The sequence below is a fragment of the Anabrus simplex genome, chromosome 2 (assembly GCF_040414725.1).
Source record: "Anabrus simplex isolate iqAnaSimp1 chromosome 2, ASM4041472v1, whole genome shotgun sequence".
Classification (NCBI taxonomy): Eukaryota; Metazoa; Arthropoda; class Insecta; order Orthoptera; family Tettigoniidae; genus Anabrus; species Anabrus simplex.
The window spans coordinates 37,636,508-37,653,431 of record NC_090266.1 but is presented as its reverse complement, the minus strand read 5'-3'; the positions used below and the strand labels follow the sequence as shown (position 1 = coordinate 37,653,431).

General features: G+C 36.9%; 1 protein-coding gene across 1 annotated transcript in view; it reads right to left on the bottom strand.

The window, feature by feature from the left end:
• fax (failed axon connections) overlaps positions 1-16,924 on the bottom strand; it is a 301,195-nt gene that overhangs the window by 57,058 nt on the left and 227,213 nt on the right. Inside the window, exon 5 of the mRNA XM_067140266.2 lies at positions 14,521-14,651. Within this exon, the coding sequence (XP_066996367.1) occupies positions 14,521-14,651 (131 nt within the window). The remainder of the gene's footprint in view (positions 1-14,520; positions 14,652-16,924) is intronic.

The following is a 16,924-nucleotide window of genomic DNA, read 5'->3' as shown; positions in this document are numbered from 1 at the left end:
TAGTAAATGTTGGTGACATCAAGAAATCAGAGGGTCATGCGTAAAAGAATTCATATCGGATGATGCTTTCGATATAGAAATAATATGAGTCACCACCTTATCAATACACTATTTTATTTACTACCAAACTGGTAAATAGGGTCAATACCGGTTTCGACCCCTAAGGGGTCATCCTCAGTTGACACATATAAATATCTATAAAAACATCACATATAATAGTTAAAGTTTAAAATTCATATGTCATTAGTATACTGGTAAGTACATCTTAGTTTGGATATGCATATGTTATGGAATTTATAAGTTTGTTCTATTTGAGCTATTATGTAGGTTTTCTGTTCCTTTGTATTCAGTGTCAAAAGTATTGTATTGGATGTAATTCATCCATTTGACAAAATGCTAGTGGATTGAATATGTACATTTACTGAGAGGTACATGCTATTCTATTTTACAATTTTTGTTTTACACAATATGGGGTAAAATTATTACATTTGCACACGTATGATGATATTAGGTACAATGTAGGGTCTTAAAGATGTACTATTTGGATTTTCAGTATCCTGATTACATTTCATGTAGTGGTTGTAAGGTTTACTTATTCACTTGTTTAGTTCAGTTAAATACATAAATACCGGGCGAGTTGGCCGTGCGCGTAGAGGCGCGCGGCTGTGAGCTTGCATCCGGGAGATAGTAGGTTCGAATCCCACTATCGGCAGCCCTGAAAATGGTTTTCCGTGGTTTCCCATTTTCACACCAGGCAAATGCTGGGGCTGTGCCTTAATTAAGGCCACGGCCGCTTCCTTCCAACTCCTAGGCCTTTCCTGTCCCATCGTCGCCGTAAGACCTATCTGTGTCGGTGCGACGTAAAGCCCCTAGCAAAAAAAAAAAAAAAAAAAAAAAAAAAAAAAAAAAATACATAAATGACCTTGTTGGTTTGAATTCTTATGATTAAAATATTGGTATGTAATACCTAGTTAACATGAATCCTTAATACTAATATATAAGTTTATAGCACCTCTTATTCCCGTTTTCCGTCTTAAAATAGAATTGTGTCTTGACACTTTATTTTGTTAGGCATATAAAAGTCTTGTTAAAATGAACACTTTGGGGCTAAAACACCGGTATGAAATACCTGTTAAAATACTTTAGATAAATGGTATTGATATGTGGTGCTATGTGCATATTCTAGAAATATAAATGAAATATAAATATAGATTGGTGACAGTACTGTAGGTTATTGTGTTGTAGTTTAATGGCTGGTCTATTAGAAATATATAAATGTTTACTTGAATAGGATCGATCACATGTTCATGCTGTACGCGTTACGAGTGAAATTGCATAATGTATGATAGTAATAAATGGTAATTTTGTAGGATACTGCTGTTGTAGCTGGAAATCTTGAATATCATTGAGAATACGTTCTCATCTTGTCGCGTGTCGTATACAGGTTGGATAGGTGATCATTAAGAGATGAAGTGCATATTGGATGTCGTATATCTAAATTGGGTTGCACGTTGGTTGTATCGTGAAGGCGTGTTGTAAATTAATATATCTGTAAGTAGAAATAATAAGTGTGTGAGATAATGTATCGAAAGAATGTAGTGGCAAGTATATATCGTATTACTTACGTTAGCTGTTGAGATCGTGCGCTTTGTATGGCTGTCTGTTGAGATCTGTAGCGTGTTGCTCTGAGGTTATAGTTTACGGCGGTAGAGGGGAGGCTTGAAGGGATGGGTGGAGCGCTTGTAACGGGAGTGGGATTGAAGGAGGGGAGGTCTTGGAGCGGTAGATTTGTATTTATGGATTTTTGTTTATCAATTCTTTTTAAGTAATAATCTTTCAGGAGGGGAATAACTGTATGAAAAAGAATATTATTTCTGTCTATGTTATCGTTCAAGTTGGAATTTGGATTAACGTATTTGTCTAAGTTTATATAGAATTCTTCTAGTATACTGAGCAAGGGGCTTCTTGGGTTTATTTTGAGGATTTGCATATCATTACTGATGTCTGTAAACTTATGTTTTTGATCGTTAATGTGCTGTCCCATGGCTGAGAAGTGTCTATGTCTAACAGCATTTACGTGTTCGTTGTATCGTATTGAAAAACTTCTACCAGTAAGCCCTACATAACTGGCTTGGCAATCATTGCATTTTAGACGGTACACTCCTGAGTGGTTGTATTTGTTTATGTTATTGACTGATTTAGAATTGTATAGTATGTTGGTGTTATTGCGTGTAGTTTTGTATGCTATTTTTAGGCCTTGTTTTTTAAAAATGTTGGTTATGGAGTGTATATGGTTATTATTGTAAGTGAATAGTGCGTATTCTTTTTTATCTTCGGTGATTCTGGTTAACTTAGTTTTTGGTTGGTTTTTTACTTTGTTGATGATATGGTTTATCATTACTCTTTTATAACCATTTTGTTTGGCTATTTCATGAATTATGTTTAGTTCTTTGTTCAAATCTTTCTTTGAAAGTGGAATGTTATATGCCCTGTGTATCATGCTGTAGTATGCGGCTTTTTTGTGAGTATGTGGGTGGGTGGAGTCTGTTTTTATTGTATTTGATGTATGGGTAGGCTTTCTGTATATGTTGTATGTTAGATGGTTATTATGTCTGGTTATAGATATATCCAAGTAATTTATGGTATTGTTTTCGGTTTCCATGGTAAATTTTATGTGGGGATCTATTTCATTCAGTTGTTCCAAGATTGTATTTTCATTTGTGTGTCTATTGTCCATAATTATGAATACATCGTCGACAAACCTGCACCAAAGAATGATATTTTCTATTTTTTGGATTTCTTGATATTCTAAATGGTCCATATATATATATCAGCTATTATGCCTGATATTGGTGATCCCATGGGTAATCCTTTCTGTTGGTAGATGGTGTCATGGAACCTAAAGTAATTGTTATTAATGGTGAAGTGTAATAGTTTTATAAATTCATTTATTTCCAATTTGCTTAGCTTGCTGTATTTGTAGAGGTTAGATTCTATGATAGTTATAGTTTTCTGTGTAGGTATGTTAGGATACATGTTTGTTATGTCATATGTTGCTAGTTTGTAGTATTGTTCTATTCTCATGTTTTTAGTAGTGTTGCAAAATTCTATAGAGTTTTTTATGGTTTTATTTGCCTGAAAAACATAATGTTTTTTAGGAATTTTTGTATGAATTTTGACAGTTTGTAGGTGGGACTTGATCTGTAGTTGATGATAGGTCTCATGGGAATATTATCTTTGTGAATTTTAGGGTAAGCTTTGGCTGTAGGTATACTTGGATTCATTGTAATCAGTTTTGTAGTTTCCTGTTCATTTAAAAGGAAGTTGGTGTTTTTTAAGAGAGTTTTTAAGTTCTTCTGGATGCTATTGGTTGGATCTTTATTCTTAATTTGGAAGGTTTCATCTTGAAAACAAGTTTTTGTTTTTGTTATATATTCCTCTTTATCCATAATAACTGTGGTATTTCCTTTATCTGCTTTTGTTACTGGTAAGTTGTTAGCGATACAGAAACAGAATATCCTAAATAAGAAACTCAATGCATTGAAGCAATCACAAAATCAACATACACATAAGTACACACAGAACAAACAACATACCACTACACCTATTGAAAGCAACCTACATGAATTCCACCCACCAATCAAAAATCTAACCAATACAGTATTTAATGAAGCAGAAACTACTATACTGAGCAAGGGACCTAAACATAACTGGAAAAATAACTCAATTTTTGAAAATATCACCACTATCATTACTGAAACAGAAGATGCTTTAAACAAAATACCTCAAGAACAACAAAATGAAATCAGATATGAAATTAAAAAAATATTACCACAATATATCAATAGAATCAACCAAGAAACCTACAAACAAGATATTAAAGACCTAACACAAATTAAGGAACTCAAAAACAAAATCCAGCATAACAACTTACTAGTAACAAAAGCAGATAAAGGAAATACCACAGTTATTATGGATAAAGAGGAATATATAACAAAAACAAAAACTTGTTTTCAAGATGAAACCTTCCAAATTAAGAATAAAGATCCAACCAATAGCATCCAGAAGAACTTAAAAACTCTCTTAAAAAACACCAACTTCCTTTTAAATGAACAGGAAACTACAAAACTGATTACAATGAATCCAAGTATACCTACAGCCAAAGCTTACCCTAAAATTCACAAAGATAATATTCCCATGAGACCTATCATCAACTACAGATCAAGTCCCACCTACAAACTGTCAAAATTCATACAAAAATTCCTAAAAAACATTATGTTTTTCAGGCAAATAAAACCATAAAAAACTCTATAGAATTTTGCAACACTACTAAAAACATGAGAATAGAACAATACTACAAACTAGCAACATATGACATAACAAACATGTATCCTAACATACCTACACAGAAAACTATAACTATCATAGAATCTAACCTCTACAAATACAGCAAGCTAAGCAAATTGGAAATAAATGAATTTATAAAACTATTACACTTCACCATTAATAACAATTACTTTAGGTTCCATGACACCATCTACCAACAGAAAGGATTACCCATGGGATCACCAATATCAGGCATAATAGCTGATATATATATATGGACCATTTAGAATATCAAGAAATCCAAAAAATAGAAAATATCATTCTTTGGTGCAGGTTTGTCGACGATGTATTCATAATTATGGACAATAGACACACAAATGAAAATACAATCTTGGAACAACTGAATGAAATAGATCCCCACATAAAATTTACCATGGAAACCGAAAACAATACCATAAATTACTTGGATATATCTATAACCAGACATAATAACCATCTAACATACAACATATACAGAAAGCCTACCCATACATCAAATACAATAAAAACAGACTCCACCCACCCACATACTCACAAAAAAGCCGCATACTACAGCATGATACACAGGGCATATAACATTCCACTTTCAAAGAAAGATTTGAACAAAGAACTAAACATAATTCATGAAATAGCCAAACAAAATGGTTATAAAAGAGTAATGATAAACCATATCATCAACAAAGTAAAAAACCAACCAAAAACTAAGTTAACCAGAATCACCGAAGATAAAAAAGAATACGCACTATTCACTTACAATAATAACCATATACACTCCATAACCAACATTTTTAAAAAACAAGGCCTAAAAATAGCATACAAAACTACACGCAATAACACCAACATACTATACAATTCTAAATCAGTCAATAACATAAACAAATACAACCACTCAGGAGTGTACCGTCTAAAATGCAATGATTGCCAAGCCAGTTATGTAGGGCTTACTGGTAGAAGTTTTTCAATACGATACAACGAACACGTAAATGCTGTTAGACATAGACACTTCTCAGCCATGGGACAGCACATTAACGATCAGAAACATAAGTTTACAGACATCAGTAATGATATGCAAATCCTCAAAATAAACCCAAGAAGCCCCTTGCTCAGTATACTAGAAGAATTCTATATAAACTTAGACAAATACGTTAATCCAAATTCCAACTTGAACGATAACATAGACAGAAATAATATTCTTTTTCATACAGTTATTCCCCTCCTCAAAGATTATTACTTAAAAAGAATTGATAAATAAAAATCCATAAATACAAATCTACCGCTCCAAGACCTCCCCTCCTTTAATCCCACTCCCGTTACAAGCGCTCCACCCATCCCTTCAAGCCTCCCCTCTACCGCCGTAAACTATAACCTCAGAGCAACACGCTACAGATCTCAACAGACAGCCATACAAAGCGCACGATCTCAACAGCTAACGTAAGTAATACGATATATACTTGCCACTACATTCTTTCGATACATTATCTCACACACTTATTATTTCTACTTACAGATATATTAATTTACAACACGCCTTCACGATACAACCAACGTGCAACCCAATTTAGATATACGACATCCAATATGCACTTCATCTCTTAATGATCACCTATCCAACCTGTATACGACACGCGACAAGATGAGAACGTTTTCTCAATGATATTCAAGATTTCCAGCTACAACAGCAGTATCCTACAAAATTACCAGTTATTACTATCATACATTATGCAATTTCACTCGTAACGCGTACAGCATGAACATGTGATCGATCCTATTCAAGTAAACATTTATATATTTCTAATAGACCAGCCATTAAACTACAACACAATAACCTACAGTACTATCACCAATCTATATTTGTATTTCATTTATATTTCTAGAATATGCACATAGCACCACATATCAATACCATTTATCTAAAGTATTTTAACAGGTATTTCATACCGGTGTTTTAGCCCCAAAGTGTTCATTTTAACGAGACTTTTATATGCCTAACAAAATAAAGTGTCAAGACACAATTCTATTTTAAGACGGAAAACGGGAATAAGAGGTGCTATAAACTTATATAATAGTATTAAGGATTCATGTTAACTAGGTATTACATACCAATATTTTAATCATAAGAATTCAAACCAACAAGGTCATTTATGTATTTAACTGAACTAAACAAGTGAATAAGTAAACCTTACAACCACTACATGAAATGTAATCAGGATACTGAAAATCCAAATAGTACATCTTTAAGACCCTACATTGTACCTAATATCATCATACGTGTGCAAATGTAATAATTTTACCCCATATTGTGTAAAACAAAAATTGTAAAAAAAAAAAATAGCATGTACCTCTCAGTAAATGTACATATTCAATCCACTAGCATTTTGTCAAATGGATGAATTACATCCAATACAATACTTTTGACACTGTATACAAAGGAACAGAAAACCTACATAATAGCTCAAATAGAACAAACTTATAAATTCCATAACATATGCATATCCAAACTAAGATGTACTTACCAGTATACTAATGACATATGAATTTTAAACTTTAACTATTATATGTGATGTTTTTATAGATATTTATATGTGTCAACTGAGGATGACCCCTTAGGGGTCGAAACCGGTATTGACCCTATTTACCAGTTTGGTAGTAAATAAAATAGTGTATTGATAAGGTGGTGACTCATTATTTCTATATAGTGATACCAATCAATACGGATATGAAGCTTATAAATAATAAATGATGCTTTCGATACGTGAAATAAATCTCAGTGTATAGTAAAAGGGGAGGTCAATATTTTGGCACTCTGTAGCCTTTAATTTATTCTTGTGCCATTTATTATTATACATTCTTACGAATATGACTTATATAAAATTGAAAGGTTTGAACCATTTAGTAGAAAATCAATTGAACAAATGACAGTAACTTGCAACTGGTAATACTGCGAATAAAGGAAGTTCCTTTGAAACTGTACTGTATACCAAGGAAAGGCGCATCGGTACGCGCTATCAGTTCATCAATCGCCTAACGAATAGGAGGAAGTTGTTTCCACTGACAGCCCGGAGATATATTCTACTTAACGTGATTTCTAGTGAAATACGTATAAAAGAGATTAATGCGAATTTGTCAGGAAAATGCAGAGAAGCATTAGTAGGAATACTTCAGCTACTTTCATAATAACATTAACAATGTTTACTTTTCTTGTCCATCAGAAGAAATATAATAATATATAATACTCTTGAATAACCTGCTATTGTTATGACAGAACTGGTCTCCTACAGCAACAACAACAACTAAAACAGCAACAAAATGCTCCGGAACAATAGACAATATAAATCTGTCTCAAAATCAGAGCAAAAATATTATCGGACTTCTTACGTGTTCTATGATCACGTTTGTTTAATATTCGGAGTTCAGGGATCTTATTTACAAATTATTCAGAATAATCTTCACTCTCGTCTGAATCAGTGCCATCTGAAGTTTCACCGAGGTTGATGTCTGACTGGTCTAATTCTAATTCCTTATGCATGGTGTCACGTTCCCAGTATTCCTGCTCAATGTCTTACATGGTCGCAACATTTTTTCCGTTTGTCTTGCGAACACTGTGCAAGCAATATCCGCAAAGAGCTTCCTTTTCGTCGAGTGTGTCTGCTGTCAAGTCACAAGAGATCTATAAGACAGAAATATTTCGTACAGAATAATCATTTTTATTTATATTGGGAATAGGAGCGCCTTATTTATGAACAGTGAAGGCATTAGAGATGCTATGGCACACATTTTTATGCTGAAAAACTAATTAAGCTGTATTACTATTAATTGAAATATTGTATTCTTATCACGGACCTCTCCTTTGAAATCTCCCCAAACCGACTCAGTGTGATCGAGATCTGGATGATATGTTCCACATGTTCACTCATTGTATAAACACTTTCATGGGCCTAGCCTCGCAGTGGTCTCCCAGATTTAGAAGAGGACCGAGAAGCCATGCTCGTCACTTCAGTAATTTCAACTTAGCCCGCACGTAACAACACGCGCCACTTGAGACGTTTTCACTTCAGCGCTAGCCTGGCGACTGGACCTGCTGCAGGAGTGGGGGGGACGATAGCTCCCACCACTGCATGCCCAACCATTTCTCGCGCAGGACGCTTTAAACCAAAATGGACTATAGTATTAGGCTGAAGATGCCCATAATTAGGGCGAAACATGTCCCTAACTGGTGTTTTTAATTCATGTAGAATTTAATCACTAAAAATATATATTTGTATTGAAGAGGTGGACACAATTTTAATCTTGAAAGTGTTTTACTTAATACCAAAATAGCGGGTCAAGGTATGTCATTTAAAAGCTCAAATCTTCCACTTGAAGGAGAAATTAGTTGAAATACAAACGGCTTTGATTGTATTGTATTGTACAATTCATGGTGTTCTGTACGAGCAGTGCTCTCTCCGTGACAAGCTCTTCTTGGCACTCCAGACCGACTGCTTAAACTGTTAGTATTGATGTCTTTCCTGCAGCAAAGTCCTGGGTTTGTCACGGCAATTCCAGAAACCAATGAAGCCGTGGAAAGAATGTTCATCGCTCTTACGCTTCTTGTGGACGAATGAAAACAAAAATCAACTGATCACGAAGATTGTGAAGGCAACAGCAGTGATCTAGATGCACTTTAAGAATACTTCAGACCTAGGGTTTAATGAATGTATCTCAAAAGACCAAAAACCTTGCAAGGAAATAGTTTCTTCAGATAAATATGCAAATTATGGTGATCATAAATTTTACAGCAATTCTCAGTTCAGTGGCAGTCCACTGTAATTCAGAAAATTATAGTCAAGACAAATACATCAATGTTTGAACTCTGTAACACTTCAGTCCTATATTTAGGAAGAAAATTTCTGAACCCGTGTTAAAATCTTTGAAGTAATGCTTAAACTATCATTTCTATATTTCAGGTGGAAAGTAACTTCCATATTCTTACAGGGTACTGTTTATTTTAATCACATTACCCTGGTTTTTTTGTCTCTTTCATTGTTTTGAAAATCTGTCTACCACCAATGGTCACTAGTAGAGCCCGGAATTCCATGCACTATCAAATCTCGAAATATGCATGCATTCATGCACTATAATATGGCAAACCATGCACAATAAACTCGAAAATATGCACTAATCAAAATTCAGTTTCTTTTGAAATACGAAGAGTGTTCTTTAAGTAAGGTCCGTTTTGTTGTACATGTTACAGGGTTACCCGTGGATCAACAGATGTGAAAGAAGGTGCCGGGGTGAATGGGTCTAACTACAAAGTCAAAGTTAATTTAAAATTTTAACAAAGGTTATATTTTTCAAAAAAATAACAAAACTTTAACAACTTTTCACTTAGTGAAATAACAATGACATAGCAAATTAGAAACAAGATTCAGAAAGATCCAAGATTTCCGAACTTTAACATTCTTGGGCTACAAGCCCCTACTTTTACAATTTTTGGGTACCCAGCTCGATTTTACAAATATACATTTACCCAAAGGGCAGAAATCCCCTAATACCTGGAGCACTTGCTCCCAAAACTGCAATATCAGGCCTCCCAGAGGCAATTTTACAACACTTGAAAAAGAGCTCACACACTCAGTTCTTAAGCCTATTCCAGGCAACACAATATGAGAATCTAATAATCACTGGCCTTACAAGGCACTATTTACAAATAGCCATCTTATTACACAGAGGTATCTAGTACCCAACCTATGGGGCCTTAGTGAAATAGAACAGGTTCAATTAACGGCCCGAGTACAACCGGAATGGAGTCAAAGATTGAGCTCCCAAAAAAAAATTTTTAAACCTATAGGGCACTTGGCCAACGAAACAGGGGCTAATCCCCAAACTACCGAGGTAGCGTGAATGGAGATAACTTCAATGCATTGCAGAAACAAATTCGGTACCTCAAACCAAGATGAAGGGGAGCTCAAGAGGGTATATATATCTCTCTTCCTCTCCCTCTCCCCCCTCTCCCTCTCCACCCCCTCCCCTTCTCCCCCTCCCCAGTTTACAGTTAAAGATTTATGAAATTTTACACGAGCCGACAGGAGATTTAGACTTTAGAGAAGTTAGTTACATATTCAAGGTTTCGGACCTTTCCCTCAGGTTAAACTGCAGGATAGAGAAATAAAGATGTTAACTGGCCATTACCTTACTGAAGAACTGCTGCCTGATGAAAGAGGTGCCTCCCGCCCCCTGCTTGACACGCACACTGAGACGATCAAATGGCCAGGAGACTAGAAAATCTGCAGTTTATAAACCCTCGGGGAAAGTTCGAGACCTTTCACGAATAAAACGGCCACACCCTCGCAATTTTATTGGTGAATAAAAAGGTTACACTCAAAATCGAAGACGAAATACAGGATTGGTTGAAAATTAATTCCAGAAATTCTTGATTGGCTAAATTCAAAAGTGTCGGAAAGAAAAGATAAATATTGCCAACCTAAAAATGAATGAACAAAATTTAGTAAGGAAAAAATCTTTCGAATATAAAACTTCTTCAAAAAAGTTCTTTCACTTCGCACCAGGGTGCATGATCAGTTTTTTGTTTAGCGGTGACATCTATGAGAGAATGTCCAAACTTCTTGATAAATGGAAAACAAAACAAGTTGAAATTCACACCGTACTGGAAACTTCACAATAACAAAATTTTAGTGGTGCCATCTTCAGAGAAAATTTATTAGTTGGTCCAGTTTCAAGTTCACCGTTTCTCCTGTAGAGGAGTTCTTTAAGGCGCAAGTTTTAAATGTGCAGCGTAGAGGTGTACCTCCCGGTACAGCAGACACGCGGATATCGCAATGAGCGTGCGCGTCGTGTACCAGCATGCCTCAGGAACGACTGTGCTCAGGTTCAGCTCTGTAGCTAACCTGTACAGTTCTGTTCTCTACTTTCAAAATGTTTCAGACTATCAACTCTCCCGCAGCGTGTGAGGGTCAGTCAGCGATACGGTTTTTGTCAGCAAGGAACGTGTCTGCTGCAGAAATTAGATTTGCGAAGTGTACGGTGATACTGTTACGAGTGAAAGCAAAGTGCTTAAGTGGGTACAACAATTCAAAGATGATTGCAAGTAATCTGCTTCATTTTCCGTATCAAATTCTAATCACATAGAGTTACAATAATTAATCTTCCAACGTCCATGATGAGGACCGCTCCAGTCGCCCTTCTCTGATAACAGACAATTTGGTGGCTTCAGTTGAAGCAAATATTCGTGAGAACATGTGCTTCACAATAACAGGTCTCTCAAACGAATTTCCTGACGTGTTGAGATCAGTGCTTTACAACATTGTTTCTGAACACCTAAAGTTTAGGAAACTGTGCTCCCGTTGGGTCCCGAAACTCCTAACAGAGGACCATAAAAACCAAAAGATTTGAGTGTGCTATGAAGTTCTTGACTCGTTATGACGAAGGCAACGGCTTCGAGTCAGATCGTAACCGGAGACGAACCATGAGTTTCGCATATCACACCCGAATCTAAGCAACAGGGCACGGATTGGAGACGCACACTCGCCTGTAAAGGTGAAGGCCAAACAGACTCTGTCCCAGTGCAAAATCATGGCGTCTGTTTTGGGATAGGCATGGTGTTTTGTTGGTCGGACTTCATGCAACGAGGAACCACTATCAATAGAGAAGCAATAAAATATTTTTTTTGTTTCTTCCTTTTTCACAAATTCTGGCATTTAGTTAATGTACATATTGTAATCTATGTAAATATGTAATGAGCATAAGACCATTGTATAGTATTTGATATTAATTTAAGTTTAGTATTAAGTTCCCATGTTAACAGATTTGACTGATTGATGTTTGTTGTTTTAAGGGGCCTAACATAAGAGGTCATCGGCCCCTAATGGTACGAAACGAGACGAAATGAAATGAGAACTTAAAATTCCAAAATCATCCACTGACCAGAATTCAAAGCATGAGGACGAAGAATGAATGGATGGATGGACGGATGTGAATTTAAAACAATCAGTGGATCTGACCCACACTGCCTCACGCACAGAAGCTGGCACAAAACAATCTTATTACCGACCAAGGGACTGCTTCTATAGCACGATGCTGAATCGATTATGCCTATAGTCAAAACGGGTCCAAAATCCAGGTCGTCAACCCCTCAATGGTATTTATTGCTAGAAAATTAGAACCATGCTATGTGTAATGTTGCGGTACTAATCAAAAGTAGCGGAGACTCGCAGTATTCCACACATTAAGGTACTATTCACAGGTAGTGTAATGCGCATTTGTAACAGATCTATGATGTTTCGCACATTACGGCGCTGTTTGCAGGCAACGCAAACCCATGGCGTTCCTCACATAATGGACTAACCACAGGGACCCATACTATCCCGTGGAATTCCTCGCATAGTGGGAACGGAGCATAGGTAAGGCAGAACCATGGTGTCGCTCATACAGGCGTACAAATCACGGGTACTGTAGGACCCCCATCCTGATTCACAAACTGTCACTACTAATCACAAACCTATTGCGTACTTAACAGAGTGATACTACGTGCAAGTAAATGCAACCCATGGTGTTCCCTGCGTGATGGTACTAATTTCAAGTAGTTTCATGGTTCTAATTGAATCATTCTTTGGTCGCCCCTTTTAATCGCCTCTTACGACAGGCAGGGGATACCGTGGGTGAATTCTTCGTCTGCCTCCCCCACCCACAGGGGGTTAATAGATTTAAGACTTGACCTTAAGATTAGTATCCTGGTCTAGAAAGCCAAGAATAACAGCCGAGAGGATTCGTCATGCTGACCACACGACACCTCGTAATCTGCAGGCCTTCGGGCTGAGCAGCGGTCACTTGGTAGGCCAAGGCCCTTCAAGAGCTGTAGTGCGATGGGGTTTTTAAAAAGTTTAGTATTAGGCTGAAAATGCCCAAAACTAGGGCAAAACATGTCCCTAACTAGTGTTTATATTTCATGTAGAATTTAATCACTACAAAATTTAATTGTACTGAATAGGTGGACACAATTTTATTGAAGTAAGAATTCATATTGTGTCTTCAATATGAAACAAAATGAGATCAGTTACTTATATAAGCTTGACGAATTCAAAGTCAGGTTTTGAATGCATCACTTTGTTCGACTTACAGTATCTCGATTATAGCAGCCGCAGTTATTTCTTGGTGCAATGATTGCAGACAGTTTTGAATGAAGACGTGTGACGAGTGAGAGTTCCGGGTAGGAAATTCCACGATAACAGAAGAGGGTTCAGTGCAAAAACAAGGTTTTTAAGCTGCTATCTCAGTAACGTGGCCTCACAGTGTGATACAAGAGATACAATAAATGAGCCGTCAATGAATAATGCACAATTTAAGGTTTAATTTATCGCAATGTAGAACCTTATTCCTAAGAATTACAGAGAGACATGGGGACTTCCAGCTTACATCAATGTTTTCTCAAGCAACAGATAAAGTGCTTAGTTAATTGGATTATAGAACCTCTGCCGTATGTACGAACTTTGACTGTCAGATAAGACGCCAGGAACACATTCTCTCTGCCTCTCTGTAATAGATATACTGTATAACTTGGAAAAATGGTCCCATATTCTGCACACCAAAATTCATAAAAAGGCACTATCATGCAAGTTTACATTATATATGTGCCAAAGTCAGAAGAAAAGTCCTGTTATGCAACATAAACACCCAAATATTCGCTATTAAATCCAAAATATTTGAAATATGCATTATGCATGAATTATCTCCTAAAAAAGCTAAAACATGCATGGATAAAGAACGGTTATCTGGAATCGTTAAGCCATAAAACGAATATTTGCGAAGGTTGAGAATTGTAACTAGCTTATTTAAAAACCTGCATTTGCATGGAAATCCAGGCTCTAGTAATTGGGAACTTATGGACAAACAAAAAACACAAATTATTTGAAGTAGGCCAAACATATATTTAAATTACCTAATAAATCCATATGGGCCGACTTATTCAGCTTTGTCAGGTATTAAATAAGCCAATACCAGGCATTAACTATACCGTACATTCACAGCTTAAAATTGTTTATATGGAAGATACTGGAACATGGTAGCTCAGTATCCCAAAGAAACTTTCACTGCTACAAAGAAGACATTGAATAAAATAAACTTACTGCTTGCTGCAAAGAAATAACCATACTGAGTACATACCTTTCCTTCATCCTGTTTACATGTCCAACCAAATTGGGGCAATTTTCTATCATGTAATCTCTCAAGGAGTATTGCACTTCCTTGTCGATGAAGTAAATTTGGGCGAGGCTTGCAAAAGCCACAATATCCAGCTGAAACAGATATTTATGCATTCATAAATTTTTTTGCGTCACACCTCATTTTACAAACAATTTGGACATCAATTTTACATTGCACTAAGTGTTTCTGACGAATAGCAACACCACACACGGTTCTTCCCTTTTTATCACTCATCAAGAAGACTTGATAATCTCCAATCTCTTTGTCGTCTCTACTAACCCAAATATCGTAAATAACTTCTTTGCTGACTCAACCAGTTTTACTTTTCTTCCATAAGCTCCATTAATATCGACCGTTCCCCACTGAATTTCAATTACAAATATAGGTCTGAGGATTTGTTAAAATGTTTCAAACTGTAAATTTTGTGAAGCAGGGTGCTCTCCAACATTCACAGTCCAAGCAAGGATCTCTCTTTTGGCTGGTTAGGGACCACCGGTTTATTGTATAGTCCTAGCCACCTGAGCACAAGGCCATGAATGAGAATATGTCCAGGATGCCCACTCCCATTCCATAGCAAATGGTACACCGCCTCTAAGGGCAACTTACCAGGCCACTCTGCCACTGCCCGTAGTTCACGAACTAGGATGCAGACTAGAGTAACCCACACAACGAGAATGAAAAATTGAGAATATAAGAGTAAATGCCTGAATGACAAACTTCACACATTTATTTATTTTAAACCTGCACATTCTTTTCAATCTATTTCCCTTTCCCCATTCCTTACAACCTTTTAAACAAAGGTACATGCCTGTTTTTGCACTCTTTAATAATTGCTTTAAAATCATTCCATGGTGTGGGTTACTGTAGTCACGTCCTAGTTCGTGAACCATGGGCAACCGCTGAGTGGCCTAGTAAGTGGTCCTGAAAGTCGGGATACCAGTTTTTATGGAATAGGAGTGGGCATCTGACATATTCTGAGTGATGGGCCTCCTTGTGCTCAGACAGCTAGGACTATATTATCCACCAGTGGTCCATAACCCCTTAGAGGAGAGATCCTCACTTGGACTATGTGCACGTAGGGTAGCATCCTGCTTCATGAATTTACCGAGCTCAGAACATTTTAAGCAAGCCTCGGACCTACGCTAGTAAATGAGTCCCACTCCCATTTGACAGGCGAGGGACTACTTGGAAACAAATTGGCGAACAAAATTTAATTCGATGGGGAGCTATCAACATTAATGGGGCTTATGGAAGAAAGAACTGGCTGAGTCACCTAAAAGGATGCATCTGGATGTGCTAGGAGTAAGCGATATTCGGATAAGCAGAGATAACTAGGAAGAGATGGGAGATTATAAAGTGTACTTGACGGGTGTTAGAAAGGGAAGGGCGGAGTATGGGGTAGGGCTGTTTATCAGGAATACCATTGCACGCAACAGTTTCTGTTAGGCACGTAAACGAACGAATGATGCGGGTAGATTTGTCAGTTGGAGGAATTACGACAAGTATTGTCTAGTGGTGTATTCACCATGTGAGGGTGCATATGAGAATGAAGTTGACAAGTTTTATGAAGCAGTGAGTGACAACATGGTCAGGGTCAACAGCTAGGATAGAATAGCGCTAATGGGCGATTTCAAAGCGAGAGTTGGAAATAGAACTGAAGGATATGAAAGGGTGATCAGTAAATGTGGGGAAGACATGGAAGCTTATGGGAATGGGGAAAAGTTTGCCAGACTTATGTGCTAGTATGGGTTTAGCAGTTATGAATACATTCTTGAAGCATAAGGCTCTTCACAGCTCCACATGGGAGGCTAGGGGTACCAGATCCATAATAGACTATCTTAACCGACTTGTAATTCAGGAAATCTGTTACGAATGTACGAGCTTTCCGGGGATTTTTCGATGATAAAGACCAACATCTGATCTGTAGTGAACTAAGTATCTCTAGACCTAGGATAGAGAAAGTGAAATCTGTCTGCAAACGAGCAAGGGTAGAAAACCAGGAAGTACATGGATATGATTAGTGAGAAGTTTTGAACAGTAGACAGTAAGCAGGTTCAGGACATAGGAAGTGAATGGGTGGCATACAGGGATGCTGTAGTAGAAACAGCAAGGGAATGCCTAGGAACAACTGTGTACAAAGATCGGGAAAAGGCGAACATCTTGGTGGAATGATTAAGTGAGAGCAGCTTGTAAACATAAAAAGAAGCCTTATCAGAAATGGCTCCAAACAAGGGCCGAGGCAGACGGATTTGTACGTAGATGAAAGAAACAGAGCTAAACAAATAGTAGTTGAATCCAAAAAGAAGTCTTGGAAAGATTTTGGTAACCTGGAAAGGCTAGGTCAAGCAGCAGGGAAACCTTTCTG